This window comes from Oncorhynchus masou, unplaced genomic scaffold (assembly GCF_036934945.1).
Source record: "Oncorhynchus masou masou isolate Uvic2021 unplaced genomic scaffold, UVic_Omas_1.1 unplaced_scaffold_824, whole genome shotgun sequence".
Taxonomy (NCBI): domain Eukaryota; kingdom Metazoa; phylum Chordata; class Actinopteri; order Salmoniformes; family Salmonidae; genus Oncorhynchus; species Oncorhynchus masou.
Window position 1 is genome coordinate 176,167 of NW_027014719.1, and position 18,075 is coordinate 194,241.

At 47.2% G+C, this 18,075-nt stretch overlaps 1 protein-coding gene across 1 annotated transcript in view; it reads left to right on the forward strand.

Moving 5' to 3' along the window:
• LOC135537721 (A disintegrin and metalloproteinase with thrombospondin motifs 7-like) overlaps nt 1-18,075 on the forward strand; it is an 86,543-nt gene that overhangs the window by 1,189 nt on the left and 67,279 nt on the right. The window contains exons 2-4 of the mRNA XM_064963754.1: nt 8,670-9,037; nt 13,840-14,020; nt 15,206-15,402. Coding sequence (XP_064819826.1) covers nt 8,670-9,037; nt 13,840-14,020; nt 15,206-15,402 — 746 coding nt within the window. The remainder of the gene's footprint in view (nt 1-8,669; nt 9,038-13,839; nt 14,021-15,205; nt 15,403-18,075) is intronic.

An 18,075-nucleotide genomic window follows, 5' to 3' on the forward strand; every position in this document is an offset into this window, starting at 1 on the left:
TAATGATGTGACTGATCTCCGCACCCTCAACTCACACACACATAGCCTAGCGATGTGACTGATCTCCGCAACCTCAACTCACACACACATAGCCTAGCGATGTGACTGATCTCCGCAGCCTCAACTCACACACACATAGCCTAGCGATGTGACTGATCTCCGCAGCCTCAACTCACACACACATAGCCTAGCGATGTGACTGATCTCCGCAGCCTCAACTCACACACACACAGCCTAGCGATGTGACTGATCTCCGCAGCCTCAACTCACACACATAGCCTAGTGATGTGACTGATCTCCGCAGCCTCAACTCACACACACATAGCCTAGTGATGTGACTGATCTCCGCAGCCTCAACTCACACACACATAGCCTAGCGATGTGACTGATCTCCGCACCCTCAACTCACATACACATAGCCTAGCGATGTGACTGATCTCCGCAACCTCAACTCACACACACACAGCCTAGCGATGTGACTGATCTCCGCACCCTCAACTCACACACACATAGCCTAGCGATGTGACTGATCTCCGCACCCTCAACTCACACACACATAGCCTAGCGATGTGACTGATCTCCGCACCCTCAACTCACACACACATAGCCTAGCGATGTGACTGATCTCCGCAGCCTCAACTCACACACACATAGCCTAGCGATGTGACTGATCTCCGCAGCCTCAACTCACACACACATAGCCTAGCGATGTGACTGATCTCCGCAACCTCAACTCACACACACACAGCCTAGCGATGTGACTGATCTCCGCACCCTCAACTCACACACACATAGCCTAGCGATGTGACTGATCTCCGCACCCTCAACTCACACACACATAGCCTAGCGATGTGACTGATCTCCGCACCCTCAACTCACACACACAGCCTAGCGATGTGACTGATCTCCGCACCCTCAACTCACACACACAGCCTAGCGATGTGACTGATCTCCGCAGCCTCAACTCACACACACATAGCCTAGCGATGTGACTGATCTCCGCACCCTCAACTCACACACACATAGCCTAGCGATGTGACTGATCTCCGCACCCTCAACTCACACACACACAGCCTAGCGATGTCACTGATCTCCGCAGCCTCAACTCACACACACATAGCCTAGCGATGTGACTGATCTCCGCAGCCTCAACTCACACACACATAGCCTAGCGATGTGACTGATCTCCGCAACCTCAACTCACACACACACAGCCTAGCGATGTGACTGATCTCCGCAGCCTCAACTCACACACACACAGCCTAGCGATGTGACTGATCTCCGCAGCCTCAACTCACACACACACAGCCTAGCGATGTGACTGATCTCCGCAGCCTCAACTCACACACACACAGCCTAGCGATGTGACTGATCTCCGCAGCCTCAACTCACACACACACAGCCTAGCGATGTGACTGATCTCCGCAGCCTCAACTCACACACACACACAGCCTAGCGATGTGACTGATCTCCGCAACCTCAACTCACACACACACAGCCTAGCGATGTCACTGATCTACGCAGCCTTTACACAAACAGCCTAGTGATGTGACTGATCTACGCAGCCTCAACTCACACACACATGTTTTCCCATTATATGCATTGAATGAGATGCCGAAATCCCATGAGCACATGACTCAACAGAGACGTTCCCAGGCTGTACCTATTTCCAGCTTGTATGAGAACAGCTACAGTATTTCAATTGTATTTCAGTTTTTTTTCCCCCACCAGAGAGATGCATAATTGAGCCACCTCTAACGCTTCAGGCCATGCTTCATTCTAGTAGCCTAGCTGTAGTTTGCCACCCTAAACTTTACTTGGGTCATGCCTGAATATGTCATATAAACACGCTCATGCTTACCTACTGTGTCTGTACCTCACAGTGATAGTCACATTCATTCCACTAGTCAATTTAAACTGCCCTGCAAACAACATGAGTGAATGGCATCAGGATTAATTGTGTTCAGTTCTTTAAAGTATTGGCTCCTGTTAGTCCAATAATTCATGCTGTGTTAGGATCAGTGGAGGCTGCTGAGGGGAGGACGGCTCATAATAATGGCTGGGACGGAGCGAATGGAATGGCATCAAACCATGTATTTGATGTATTTCGTAACATTCCACCTAATCCATTCCAGTCATTACCACAAGCCGTCCTCCCCTATTAAGGTGCCACCAACCTCCTGTGTTTAGGATACTAGATACAGTAGTTAACCTAAAGTTGGCCTCTGAGCTGAAGTGTCTTGGTGTGAGAAAAAAGGGGGGTTGATTTAAAAAAAAGAATACCAGTACTACACTTACTTTTGAACAAATATTCCAGTTGCGCATCTCTCTCTTTCTCTCCCCCCTTCTCTCTCTTTCTCTCCCCCCTTCTCTCTCTCCTTCACCCCTTCTCTCTCTCCTTCACCCCTTCTCTCTTTCTCTCCCCCTTCACCCCTTCTCTCTCTCCTTCACCCCTTCTCTCTTTCTCTCCCTCCTTCTCTCTCTCCTTCACCCCTTCTCTCTTTCTCTCCCCCCTTCTCTCTCTCCTTCACCCCTTCTCTCTTTCTCTCCCCCTTCACCCCTTCTCTCTCTCCTTCACCCCTTCTCTCTTTCTCTCCCTCCTTTTCTCTCCCTCCTTCTCTCTCTCCTTCACCCCTTCTCTCTCTCCTTCACCCCTTCTCTCGTTCTCTCCCCCCTTCTCTCTCTCCTTCACCCCTTCTCTCCTCCTTCCCCTTCTCTCTTTCTCTTCCCCCTTCTCTCTCTCCTTCCCCCTTCTCTCTCCTTCACCCCTTCTCTCTCTCTCCCCCTTCTCTCTCTCCTTCACCCTTCTCTCTCTCCTTCCCCCCTTCTCTCTTTCTCTCCCACCTTCTCTCTCTCCTTCACCCCCTTCTCTCTCTCCTTCACCCCTTCTCTCTTTCTCTCCCCCTTCTCTCTCTCCTTCCCCCCTTCTCTCTCTCCTTCACCCCTTCTTTCTTTCTCTCCCCCTTCTCTCTCTCCTTCCCCCTTCTCTCTCTCCTTCACCCCTTCTCTCTCTCCTTCACCCCTTCTCTCTCTCCTTCACCCCTTCTCTCTCTCCTTCACCCCTTCTCTCTCTCCTTCACCCCTTCTCTCTCTCCTTCACCCCTTCTCTCTCTCCTTCACCCATTCTCTCTCTCCTTCACCCATTCTCTCTCTCCTTCACCCCTTCTCTCTCTCCTTCACCCCTTCTCTCTTTTTCTCCCCCCCTTCTCTCTCTCCTTCACCCCTTCTCTCTCTCCTTCACCCCTTCTCTCTCCTTCACCCCTTCTCTCTTTCTCTCCCCCCTTCTCCCTCTCCTTCACCCCTTCTCTCTTTCTCTCCCCCTTCTCTCTCTCCTTCCCCCCTTCTCTCTCTCCTTCCCCCCTTCTCTCTCTCCTTCACCCCTTCTCTCTCTCCTTCACCCCTTCTCTCTCTCCTTCACCCCTTCTCTCTCTCCTTCACCTCTTCTCTCTCTCCTTCACCCCTTCTCTCTCTCCTTCACCCCTTCTCTCTCTCCTTCACCCCTTCTCTCTCTCCTTCACCCCTTCTCTCTCTCCTTCACCCCTTCTCTCTCTCCTTCACCCCTTCTCTCTCTCCTTCACCCCTTCTCTCTCTCCTTCACCCCTTCTCTTTTTTCTCTCCCCCTCTCTCTCTCCTTCACCCCTCTCTCTCTCTCCTTCACCCCTTCTCTCTCTCCTTCACCCCTTCTCTCTTTCTCTCCCCTTCTCCCTCTCCTTCACCCCTTCTCTCTTTCTCTCCCCCTTCTCTCTCTCCTTCCCCCTTCTCTCTCTCCTTCCCCCTTCTCTCTCTCCTTCCCCCTTCTCTCTCTCCTTCACCCCTTCTCTTCTCCTTCACCCCTTCTCTCTCTCCTTCACCCCTTCTCTCTCTCCTTCACCTCTTCTCTCTCTCCTTCACCCCTTCTCTCTCTCCTTCACCCCTTCTTCTCTCCTTCACCCCTTCTCTCTCTCCTTCACCCCTTCTCTCTCTCCTTCACCCATTCTCTCTCTCCTTCACCCCTTCTCTCTCTCCTTCACCCCTTCTCTCTCTCCTTCACCCCTTCTCTCTTTCTCTCCCCCCTTCTCTCTCTCCTTCACCCCTTCTCTCTCTCCTTCACCCCTTCTCTCTCCTTCACCCCTTCTCTCTTTCTCTCCCCCCTTCTCCCTCTCCTTCACCCCTTCTCTCTTTCTCTCCCCCTTCTCTCTCTCCTTCCCCCCTTCTCCCTCTCCTTCACCCCTTCTCTCTTTCTCTCCCCCTTCTCTCTCTCCTTCCCCCCTTCTCTCTCTCCTTCACCCCTTCTCTCCCTCCTTCACCCCTTCTCTCTCTCCTTCACCCCTTCTCTCTCTCCTTCACCCCTTCTCTCTCTCCTTCACCCCTTCTCTCTCTTTCTGATTCTCTCTCTCCTTCCCCCTTCTCTCTCTCCTTCACCCCCCTCTCTCTCTCCTTCACCCCTTCTCTCTCTCCTTCACCCCTTCTCTCTCTCCTTCACCCCTTCTCTCTCTCCTTCACCCCTTCTCTCTCTCCTTCCCCCTTCCTCTCTCCTTCACCCTTCTCTCTCTCCTTCACCCCTTCTCTCTCTCCTTCACCCCTTCTCTCTCTCCTTCACCCCTTCTCTCTCTCCTTCACCCCTTCTCTCTCTCCTTCACCCCTTCTCTCTCTTTCTCTCCCCCCTTCTCTCTCTCCTTCACCCCTTCTCTCTCTCCTTCACCCCTTCTCTCTCTCCTTCACCCCTTCTCTCTCTCCTTCACCCCTTCTCTCTCTCCTTCACCCCTTCTCTCTCTCCTTCCCCCTTCTCTCTCTTTCTCTCCCCCTTCTCTCTCTCCTTCCCCCTTCTCTCTCTCCTTCACCCCTTCTCTCTCTCCTTCCCCCTTCTCTCTCTCCTTCACCCCTTCTCTCTCTCCTTCACCCCTTCTCTCTCTCCTTCCCCCTTCTCTCTCTCCTTCCCCCTTCTCTCTCTCCTTCCCCCTTCTCTCTCTCCTTCCCCCTTCTCTCTCTCCTTCCCCCTTCTCTCTCTCCTTCCCCCTTCTCTCTCTCCTTCACCCCTTCTCTCTCTCCTTCCCCCTTCTCTCTCTCCTTCACCCTTCTCTCTCTTTCTCTCCCCCCTCTCTCTCTCTCCCCCTTCTCTCTCTCCTTCACCCCTTCTCTCTCTCCTTCCCCCTTCTCTCTCCTTCCCCCTTCTCTCTCTCCTTCACCCCTTCTCTCTCTCCTTCCCCCTTCTCTCTCTCCTTCCCCCTTCTCTCTCTCCTTCACCCCTTCTCTCTCTCCTTCCCCCTTCTCTCTCTCCTTCACCCCTTCTCTCTCTCCTTCCCCCCTTCTCTCTCTCCTTCACCGCTTTCCCCTTGGTCTCCCTGTGTTCTGTATCAGCCTTAGTGAACATGGAAAAGGCCTTCCATAAGCAGTCTAGATACACCCTTGGGCTGTTTGACACTCTACCGTCCATACAAATCAACCTTAGCGGGTGCTCTGGGGAGCCAAGGCTAAGTGTAATGGGTTTGCGAGGCGATGGACTGACACAGGGGAGATAGCTTGGTACTGCAGCAGTGGCATTTGGGATGGCACTTGACACTACTGGTGGGCACTGTCTTCTATCAAAGGATTCAACAGTCTCAGGGTTGGCATAACACATTCCCTGTGAGAGCGACTCTTATTAACACCCCAATTCAAAGAAAAAAAACAATCACTACCCTTCACCTCCTATATACCTCCACCGCATCTCACCCATTCAAATCAGCTACCTGTTTACTCCTGTGAGACTGGTCTGACTTTTGAAGTGAAACCCGTTCTGAATTACTCTTTGAATTTTAGGCAGAAATAGAGATGGCTTACAGATCTTTCTGTTAGGTCTGTGTTTTATAGAAAGGATTAGTGCTGTTTTTATTCTCCTCACCTTTGTGATGAATACATTTGTCACTGTCATAGCTTTTCAGGTAAAGAGATGAGAAAGTCATGATAAACAGTATACATTCCTGAAGGTAGTAGTATAGAGATATACAGTTATATTGCCATGGAGATTCAGACATGGAAAACCAGTGCTTTGATGAAGCCACTTTCACTATTCATTTAGCGTAATAGTTAATTGTGCTTGCAGCAAATGTTTAGCCTTAGTACTATGTAACAACGTGTACCTCCACTGATTCCACTGTGACTACCGATGTAACTACTACCATGTGAATACACTGTGACTACCGATGTAACTACTACCATGTGAATACACTGTGGCTGCCTATGTAACTACTACCATGTGAATACACTGTGACTGCCTTTGTAACTACTACCATGTGAATACACTGTGACTGCCTATGTAACTACTACCATGTGAATACACTGTGACTGCCTATGTAACTACTACCATGTGATTACACTGTGACTGCCTATGTAATTACCATGTGAATACACTGTGACTGCCTTTGTAACTACTACCATGTGAATACACTGTGACTGCCTATGTAACTACTACCATGTGAATACACTGTGACTGCCTATGTAACTACTACCATGTGATTACACTGTGACTGCCTATGTAACTACCATGTGAATACACTGTGACTGCCTATGTAACTACTACCATGTGATTACACTGTGACTGCCTATGTAACTACCATGTGAATACACTGTGACTGCCTATGTAACTACTACCATGTGAATACACTGTGACTGCCTATGTAACTACTACCATGTGAATACACTGTGACTGCCTATGTAACTACTACCATGTGAATACACTGTGACTGCCTATGTAACTACTACCATGTGAATACACTGTGACTGCCTATGTAACTACTACCATGTGAATACACTGTGACTGCCTATGTAACTACTACCATGTGAATACACTGTGACTGCCTATGTAACTACTACCATGTGAATACACTGTGACTGCCTATGTAACTACTACCATGTGAATACACTGTGACTGCCTATGTAACTACTACCATGTGAATACACTGTGACTGCCTATGTAACTACTACCATGTGAATACACTGTGACTGCCTATGTAACTACTACCATGTGAATACACTGTGACTGCCTATGTAACTACTACCATGTGAATACACTGTGACTGCCTATGTAACTACTACCATGTGAATACACTGTGACTGCCTATGTAACTACTACCATGTGAATACACTGTGACTGCCTATGTAACTACTACCATGTGAATACACTGTGACTGCCTATGTAACTACTACCATGTGAATACACTGTGACTACCGATGTAACTGCTACCATGTGATTCCACTGTGACCATACTACTAGGGCACGTCTAGCATATTACTCGGGCACATCTAGCATACTACTAGGGCACATCTAGCATACTACTAGGGCACATCTAGCATACTACTAGGGCACATCAAGCATACTACTAGGGCACATCAAGCATACTACTAGGGCACACCTAGCATACTACTAGGGCACATCTAGCATACTACTAGGGCACATCAAGCATACTACTAGGGCACATCTAGCATACTGCTATTGCACATCAAGCATACTACTAGGGCACATCTAGCATACTACTAGGGAACATCAAGCATACTGTTATTGCACATCTAGCATACTACTAGGGCACATCTAGCATACTGCTATTGCACATCTAGCATACTACTAGGGCACATCAAGCATACTACTAGGGCACATCAAGCATACTACTAGGGCACACCTAGCATACTACTAGGGCACATCTAGCATACTACTAGGGCACATCTAGCATACTACTAGGGCACATCTAGCATACTACTAGGGCACATCTAGCATACTGCTATTGCACATCAAGCATACTACTAGGGCACATCTAGCATACTACTAGGGAACATCAAGCATACTGTTATTGCACATCTAGCATACTACTAGGGCACATCTAGCATACTGCTATTGCACATCTAGCATACTACTAGGGAACATCAAGCATACTGCTATTGCACATCTAGCATACTACTAGGGCACATCTAGCATACTGCTATTGCACATCTAGCATACTACTAGGGAACATCAAGCATACTGCTATTGCACATCTAGCATACTACTAGGGCACATCTAGCATACTGCTATTGCACATCTAGCATACTACTAGGGCACATCTAGCATACTGCTATTGCACATCTAGCATACTGCTATTGCACATCTAGCATACTGCTATTGCACATCTAGCATACTACTAGAGCACCACTAGCATATGATTAAAGTGCTGTGAGGTGCATGCTGCTATTAAAATTCATACCGTTCTTTGAACGGTGCTTGTGTGCGCGCGTACGTTTCTGTCTGCTTGTAAGTGAGGGCCTTAAGCCTCATCCGCTCATTGAAGGTGGCACAGCGGGCCAGCACGCCACCAATCACCGTGGTGATGCCCCCCTGCCAGGATCGGGGTGTAGGCAGACGTAGTGTAGGAGAGTACAGCAGACTGATCGACACTCCAGTCAGCTTCTACAGTAACCTGAAGCCCTAGTTAGTTAGCGCCCGTTGTGAGACCTCATCCACGACTCCACATGACTATTGCCTGCCATTGGTGGATACTGGGTCACATGCTCATCCTCAAGTAAAAAAGACAGACATACTGTAGTCATATTCAACCCCTGTTTAAATGATGGATAGTGTATGTGTGCCTTGTGCAGATGGAACTGTTTACAGCTTGCCAAGTTTGTTTACAACCTCACAGTCAATTAGTAGACAGCATGTTTTTATTTTCTCTCCCAACCAGAGAGCTTTCTACAGGGGCTTCCGCAGTACGAGGTCGTTCACCCCTACCGAGTGGACGCCAAAGGTCACTTCCTGTCCAACTTTGTGTCCCACCGCGTCAGCCGGGTACAGCGGAGGGAAACCCAGGGGGAACCAGGAAACCCTACACGGGTGTTCTACCAGTTGCAGCACGGTGGCCACAATCTGCACTTCAACCTCACCCTCAACCCACACCTGCTGGCTCCTGGCTTCCTGACTGAGCGAAGGTACGGTGGCATGGAGGGGGCCAAAATACGCAGCCATGGCCCTTCGCTGTGCCACTTTATCGGGGACGTGTGGGACCAGGCAACCATGAAGGGGAGGGCGGCTATAAGCACTTGTGACGGCCTGGTGAGTGTGAGAGAGGGAGATAGACCGTCACTGCTGACCTACTGAGACCGTCACTGCTGACCTACCGAGACCGTCACTGCTGACCTACCGAGACCGTCACTGCTGACCTACCGAGACCGTCACTGCTGACCTACCGAGACCGCCACTGCTGACCTACCGAGACCGCCACTGCTGACCTACCGAGACCGCCACTGCTGACCTACCGAGACCGCCACTGCTGACCTACCGAGACCGCCACTGCTGACCTACCGAGACCGCCACTGCTGACCTACCGAGACCGCCACTGCTGACCTACCGAGACCGCCACTGCTGACCTACCGAGACCGCCACTGCTGACCTACCGAGACCGCCACTGCTGACCTACCGAGACCGCCACTGCTGACCTACCGAGACCGCCACTGCTGACCTACCGAGACCGCCACTGCTGACCTACCGAGACCGCCACTGCTGACCTACCGAGACCGCCACTGCTGACCTACCGAGACCGTCACTGCTGACCTACCGAGACCGTCACTGCTGACCTACCGAGACCGTCACTGCTGACCTACTGAGACCGTCACTGCTGACTGCTGACCTACTGAGACCGTCACTGCTGACCTACTGAGACCGCCACTGCTGACCTACTGAGACCGTCACTGCTGACCTACTGAGACCGTCACTGCTGACCTACTGAGACCGTCACTGCTGACCTACTGAGACCGTCACTGCTGACCTACTGAGACCGTCACTGCTGACCTACTGAGACCGTCACTGCTGACCTACTGAGACCGTCACTGCTGACTGCTAACCTACTGAGATATCTTTTTACTTTCACATCCTAAAGGGTCATGCAAAACATTTAACTTCTAGAACTTCTCTGTTCCTAGGGTAACAAGTCAAAGTAGAAATACAATTGATCAAAAACATAATGTTGATCAATGCCAATGACTGGTCCTAGCCCGTTTTTGTTTTCCGCTTTGGTTCTGTGCATGAGACTGGATAAAAGTGTTTGCTAAATTGCATATATTATTATCATTATACAAAACCAAAGAAGATTTATTTCATTTTTAGGTGAAATTGTAAATGTAGATTCATTAGAGGTGTATTTAATTCCTCCAGCTCTGATAAAAAATATGCTAATGCTTTGCAATAAGCAGTAAGTACTACTGTATAATGTTGTATGCCACACTGGCTTCAACTTAGTTTCAATCTTTAAACACATGTCTGAACAGATGATGTTTAAGTATTATTTTTTATAGTTGTCTCTGAAGTCATTACGTGCTGTTGGCCTCATTCCTGCTCTGTTAGTGTCGTTATATTATTAGATTGTACCATCCAGCTGGAAAACCAGTGACTGGTTGGTGAAGGGACCTGTGAGCTGTGCTTGAGAGGATGCGTTTGATACATCACAAGTGTTAGAGCGCCTTTCATCTAAAATCAGGCTGGATGTCATCGATGACATGTGGGTGGGAAAAACATCATCATGCTTCCATGAACAGAACAAGCGATGGAGCCTGTGTTGTGTTTATGCATGATCAATTTACCTCTCATTGTCTTACCTATCCACTAGTGGAGGTCACTCAAACTGAATCATAAAGCATGTATTCACTGTCACATCTGTGAACGCTGTTCACATACCACCTCTCCTCTGTGATCGCTGTCCACATTCTACCTCTCCTCTTCGTTCTCTGTCACATCTGTGAACGCTGTTCACATACCACCTCTCCTCTGTGACCACTGTCCACATTCTACCTCTCCTCTTCGTTCACTGTCACATCCCATCTATCCTCCGTGATTGCTGTCCACGTCCCATCTCTACTTTGTGACTGCTGTCCATGTCCCACAATATCATACGGTTCCATTATTACTGTATTCCTTTCTCCCTACAAGCCCTATCAACAACATCATACTGTTCCATTATTACTATATTCCTTTATCCCTACAAGCCCTATCCAACAACATCATACTGTTCCATTATTACTGTATTCCTTTCTCCCTACAAGCCCTATCCAACAACATCATACTGTTCATTATTACTGTATTCCTTTCTCCCTACAAGCCCTATCCAACAACATCATACTGTTCATTATTACTGTATTCCTTTCTCTCTACAAGCCCTATCAACAACATCATACTGTTCATTATTACTGTATTCCTTTCTCCCTACAAGCCATATCAACAACATCATACTGTTCATTATTACTGTATTCCTTTCTCTCTACAAGCCCTATCAACAACATCATACTGTTCATTATTACTGTATTCCTTTCTCCCTACAAGCCATATCAACAACATCAAACTGTTCCATTATTACTGTATTCCTTTCTCCCTACACGCCCTATCCAACAACATCATACTGTTCCATTATTACTGTATTCCTTTCTCCCTACAAGCCCTATCCAACAACATCATACTGTTCATTATTACTGTATTCCTTTCTCCCTACAAGCCCTATCCAACAACATCATACTGCTCCATTATTACTGTATTCCTTTCTCCCTACAAGCCCTATCCAACAACATCATACTGTTCCATTATTACTGTATTCCTTTCTCCCTACAAGCCCTATCCAACAACATCATACTGTTCATTATTACTGTATTCCTTTCTCCCTACACGCCCTATCCAACAACATCATACTGTTCCATTATTACTGTATTCCTTTCTCCCTACAAGCCCTATCCAACAACATCATACTGTTCATTATTACTGTATTCCTTTCTCCCTACAAGCCATATCAACAACATCATACTGTTCCATTATTACTGTATTCCTTTCTCCCTACAAGCCCTATGCAACAACATCATACTGTTCATTATTACTGTATTCCTTTCTCTCTACAAGCCCTATCAACAACATCATACTGTTCATTATTACTGTATTCCTTTCTCCCTACAAGCCCTATCCAACAACATCATACTGTTCATTATTACTGTATTCCTTTCTCTCTACAAGCCCTATCAACAACATCAAACTGTTCCATTATTACTGTATTCCTTTCTCCCTACACGCCCTATCCAACAACATCATACTGTTCCATTATTACTGTATTCCTTTCTCCCTACAAGCCCTATCCAACAACATCATACTGTTCATTATTACTGTATTCCTTTCTCTCTACAAGCCCTATCAACAACATCATACTGTTCATTATTACTGTATTCCTTTCTCTCTACAAGCCCTATCAACAACATCATACTGTTCATTATTACTGTATTCCTTTCTCCCTACAAGCCCTATCCAACAACATCATACTGTTCATTATTACTGTATTCCTTTCTCCCTACAAGCCCTATCAACAACATCATACTGTTCATTATTACTGTATTCCTTTCTCCCTACAAGCCATATCAACAACATCAAACTGTTCCATTATTACTGTATTCCTTTCTCCCTACAAGCCCTATCCAACAACATGATACTGTTCCATTATTACTGTATTCCTTTCTCCCTACAAGCCCTATCCAACAACATCATACTGTTCATTATTACTGTATTCATTTCTCCCTACAAGCCCTATCCAACCACATCATACTGTTCCATTATTACTGTATTCCTTTCTCCCTTTCTAATAATATATCTCTCAATGTCTGCCTTTTTTCCATTTGTTCTAGAAATTCAAACATTTGCATGCAAACCTAAACATTTGTGATACTTCTAAGTTTAAGTGACTGTAAATGCTTGTTTTCCCCACAATAAGGGTCTTTTGGCCAATGGGGAAACTTTCTCAGAGTATCCTCTTAAATGTCCATGTTCTTGAACAGTCAACTTCTAGTTGAATCCAAGGTGTATATACTGTATAGTGAATCTGTCCTTTTAAACTCTTTGAACCTGGAGGAGGGGGACTTACTGGACTGGAAATGTTGTTTCTTTAAAATGATAGCAATTGGATATATTGAGGAGAGATCGACGGGCTCCAGGCCCACAGCGTATCATTTGGCACAATGCCACATCTCTCTCTTAAGTTCCACAGCTACGGCTGAGCCAGAAGCCCAGAGGCCAGACTGCTGGGTTGAAGACTGTCATAAGTCTAAATCATTGTTGCGGAGCATTTGCGATTTAGCCATCATAGTTATGACTCAATTTCAGTCGGTGCGTTTTCTCATATGTCCTTGTTTTGCTCCCAAAGGGAAGGGAAAATAATCACATGATAAATCCCAAGATAACTTGCGTTTATGTAATACTGTAACCTAATGGCACATTTTCATGAAACTGATTGCATTTATTTCTCTCTGAAGCAATGTTGACCCATCTCTCACCCAGTAGAATGTGCTAACTGTGTTCTTCCCATATCAAAGCAGTTGTGATCCCTTGTTCTCCCAGTAGAATGTGCTAACTGTGTTCTTCCCATATCAAAGCAGTTGTGATCCCTTGTTCTCCCAGTAGAATGTGCTAACTGTGTTCTTCCCGTATCAAAGCAGCTGTTCTCCCAGTAGAATGTGCTAACTGTGTTCTTCCCGTATCAAAGCAGTTGTGATCCCTTGTTATCCCAGTAGAATGTGCTGTGTTCTTCCCGTATCAAAGCAGTTGTGATCCCTTGTTCTCCCAGTAGAATGTGCTAACTGTGTTCTTCCCGTATCAAAGCAGTTGTGATCCCTTGTTCTCCCAGTAGAATGTGCTGTGTTCTTCCCATATCAAAGCAGCTGTTCTCCCAGTAGAATGTGTTTTACTGTTTTATTCCCCTCTTTCTATCCAAACAATGTGCTTGCTTAGGACTTTATTTTTTTATTAATAAAGCATTTCTGACCAACTTTCTCCCTGTACAATATGATCACTATGTTTTTCTCATAACAAAAGCAATACTGACCTACCTCCCTCTGTAGACTGGGCTGTTCAAGCTGTCCCAGGAGGAGTTCTTTATCCGGCCATTGGAGCGGTCTAGTGATGAGTTGATGGCACCACAAGTCCACATTATCTACAAGCGCCACACTTCCCCCACCCAAAGCCAGTTGGTACAGCCCATCTCTGGAGACCATACCACCAACGGTACCTGTGGGGTCAAAGGTGAAGCCTCCCGTCGTGACCTGGCATCACACAATCCATTATAGAGGCCTTCGAGGATGTGGCTGTTCCAATACTTTAAAGATGCACCTTTCCTTCCCTTCCTTGAACTAATCACCAATCTCACAAGATCGGATTGGACAAAATAAAGATCCCACTTCTGACAACAACTGATTTTACATGTCAGATCCAACCAAACCCATCCAGATGGTGCCAGATCAGTCATGCTTTATGGAAGGGAGGATGCGTTTTCTAAGTATTCAAACAGGTCCGATCCACTGAGAGATCCCTATCCCAACCTGGATCTATCACACAAACACATACACATACACTGTACACACACACACACTGAATTCCACTCTCTAGAGGTGGAGGAAGACGGCCTAGGAACAGTTGGGCTGGTAATGGGGCCTGTTTGAAATACCAGGAGCCTTAATTAAGCCCTGAAACACATTGTCAGATGAAATATCCGAGAGGCAGTATTATGCAAGAGAGATATGTAAATATGCCATTAGGAATTCATTGCAGGCCCCGGGACTTGAACTATTTTGAAAAGAACTCTTTCGAACTCACTTGAACGTGCACTTCACTGGAGTCTTGGTTGACTTCACCCACAGGGAATAGGTCAAGAGAATTGTTGGAATATCCTGCAGATGGCTGGGGATGCTAGAGAGAACCAGGAAAGATCATCTGGCTTACCAGGCATTTTAGGAGGGAAATAAAACCTCTTCCACCAGACTGTAAACTTCTGTCTCAAGCATGCATAAAATCCCCACATCCTCTCTCACAGGGTTAAGCGTGCGTAACGCTCACTTGAATTCCCTCAAGACATTTAGAAAAGACTGAATTGTCTCTGTTGTATGTTTCTTTATAGAGTACATGTTATGTCCAACACAATGCATCAGTGTGTACTGTATTGGGTTCTAACGCTGTTGCCACTTAGCTGACTCTTCATCAATATGATATACAGTTTTGGATAAATTCACTATTGACTATAGTTGGTGTAACTGACCTGATCAAACACATAACATGTTTTACATAAACATCCCTTACTAATATATGGTGTAACGAAGTTCAAACCAATCAAGGATAACACAAAACAAGTCTGACTTATTCCATGCTATTTTTAAACACAATACTAAAGCTACAACTCTACAACCACAATATTTGTCATGGCTCCGCCCTCAGATCCCGCTGCGGCGTTGGAGCGTGTGGAGAGGCAACGGGAGCGCTGGGAGAGACGCCAGCGGAGGAAGAGGAGGATACGCCAGCGTTCCATCAGCAGGGAGAAGTGGGTGGAAACGCTGGTGGTGGCCGATTCCAAGATGGTGGAGTACCACGGCACTAAGGGCGTGGAGAGCTACGTACTGGCTGTCATGAACATCGTAAGTGTCTGCTAGCCGTCTGTACTGGCTGTCATGAACATCGTAAGTGTCTGCTAGCCGTCTGTACTGGCTGTCATGAACATCGTACGTGTCTGCTAGCCGTCTGTACTGGCTGTCATGAACATCGTAAGTGTCTGCTAGCCGTCTGTACTGGCTGTCATGAACATCGTAAGTGTCTGCTAGCCGTCTGTACTGGCTATCATGAACATCGTTAGTGTCTGCTAGCCGTCTGTACTGGCTATCATGAACATCGTTAGTGTCTGCTAGCCGTCTGTACTGGCTATCATGAACATCGTTAGTGTCTGCTAGCCGTCTGTACTGGCTATCATGAACATCGTTAGTGTCTGCTAGCCGTCTGTACTGGCTATCATGAACATCGTTAGTGTCTGTACTGGCTATCATGAACATCGTAAGTGTCTGCTAGCCGTCTGTACTGGCTATCATGAACATCGTTAGTGTCTGCTAGCCGTCTGTACTGGCTGTCATGAACATCGTTAGTGTCTGCTACACTGGCTGTCATGAACCTCGTAAGTGTCTGCTAGCCGTCTGTACTGGCTGTCATGAACATCGTAAGTGTCTGCTAGCCGTCTGTACTGGCTGTCATGAACATCGTAAGTGTCTGCTAGCCGTCTGTACTGGCTGTCATGAACATCGTAAGTGTCTGCTAGCCGTCTGTACTGGCTGTCATGAACATCGGAAGTGTCTGCTGGCCGTCTGTACTGGCTATCATGAACATCGTTAGTGTCTGCTAGCCGTCTGTACTGGCTATCATGAACATCGTTAGTGTCTGCATTCCAGAGGGACATCGTCTGTACTGGCTATCATGAACATCGTTAGTGTCTGCTAGCCGTCTGTACTGGCTATCATGAACATCGTTAGTGTCTGCTAGCCGTCTGTACTGGCTATCATGAACATCGTTAGTGTCTGTACTGGCTATCATGAACATCGTAAGTGTCTGCTAGCCGTCTGTACTGGCTATCATGAACATCGTTAGTGTCTGCTAGCCGTCTGTACTGGCTGTCATGAACATCGTTAGTGTCTGCTAGCCGTCTGTACTGGCTGTCATGAACATCGTAAGTGTCTGCTAGCCGTCTGTACTGGCTGTCATGAACATCGTAAGTGTCTGCTATGCCTCTGTACTGGCTATCATGAACATCGTTAGTGTCTGGAAGCCGTCTGTACTGGCTATCATGAACATCGTTAGTGTCTGCTAGCCGTCTGTACTGGCTATCTGAACATCGTAAGTGTCTGCTAGCCGTCTTTATCATGAACATACTGGCTGTCATGAACATCGTAAGTGTCTGCTAGCCGTCTGTACTGGCTGTCATGAACATCGTACGTGTCTGCTAGCCGTTGTACTGGCTGTCATGAACATCGTAAGTGTCTGCTAGCCTCTGTACTGGCTGTCATGAACATCGTAAGTGTCTGCTAGCCGTCTGTACTGGCTATCATGAACATCTGTTAGCCGTCTGTCTGGCTATCTGAACATCGTTAGTGTCTGCTAGCCGTCTGTACTGGCTATCATGAACATCGTTAGTGTCTGCTAGCCGTCTGTACTGGCTATCATGAACATCGTTAGTGTCTGCTAGCCGTCTGTACTGGCTATCATGAACATCGTTAGTGTCTGCTAGCCGTCTGTAACTGGCTATCATGAACATCGCTGTCATGAACATCGTTAGTGTCTGCTAGCCGCTGTCTGGTACATGAACATCGTGTGTGTCTATATATGGCTGGATCAGAAACTGAAACAAGAGGCTGTCTGTCCAAGTTGGTCCGACCAAGCTGACTCCACACTCCAAGACTGCTTCCATCACGTGGACTGGGACATCGTAAGTGATAACAACATTGACTACGTTGATTCGGTGTGCGAGTTCATTAGAACGTGCGTTGAAGATGGTTCCCATCATGATTAAAACACTAACCAGAAACCGTGGATTGATGGCAGCATTCGTGAAACTGAAAGCGCGAACCACTGCTTTTAATCAGGGCAAGGTGTCTGGTAACATGACCGAATACAAACAGTGCAGCTATTCCCTCCGCAAGGCTATCAAACAAGCTAAGCGTCAGTACAGAGACAAAGTAGAATCTCAATTCAACGGCTCAGACACAAGAGGCATGTGGCAGGGTCTACGTAACCAAGTTTTCGCGAGGATCCAATCACGGACTACAGGAAGAAATCCAGCAGCCAGTCACGGACCAGGATGTCTTGCTCCCAGGCAGACTAAATAACTGTTCACCTTTTGCCCGCTTTGAGGACAATACAGTGCCACTGACACAGCCTGCAACGGAAACATGCGGTCTCTCCTTCACTGCAGCCGAGGTGAGTAAAACATTTAAACGTGTTAACGCCGCAAGGCTGCAGGCCCAGACGGCATCCCCAAGCCGTTCTGCCCTCAGAGCATGCGCAGACCAGCTGGCTGGTGTGTTTACAGACAGAAACTGAAACATATTCAATCAATCCCTATACCAGTCTGCTGTTCCCACATTCAAGAGGGCCACCATTGTTCCTGTTCCCAAAGAAAGCTAAGGTAACTGAGCTAAACGACAGGGCCGTAACCCGAATACAAACAGTGCACTCACTTCCGTCATCATGAAGTGCTTTGAGAGACTAGTCAAGGACCATATCACCTCCACCCTACCTGACACCCTAGACCCACTCCAATTTGCTTACCG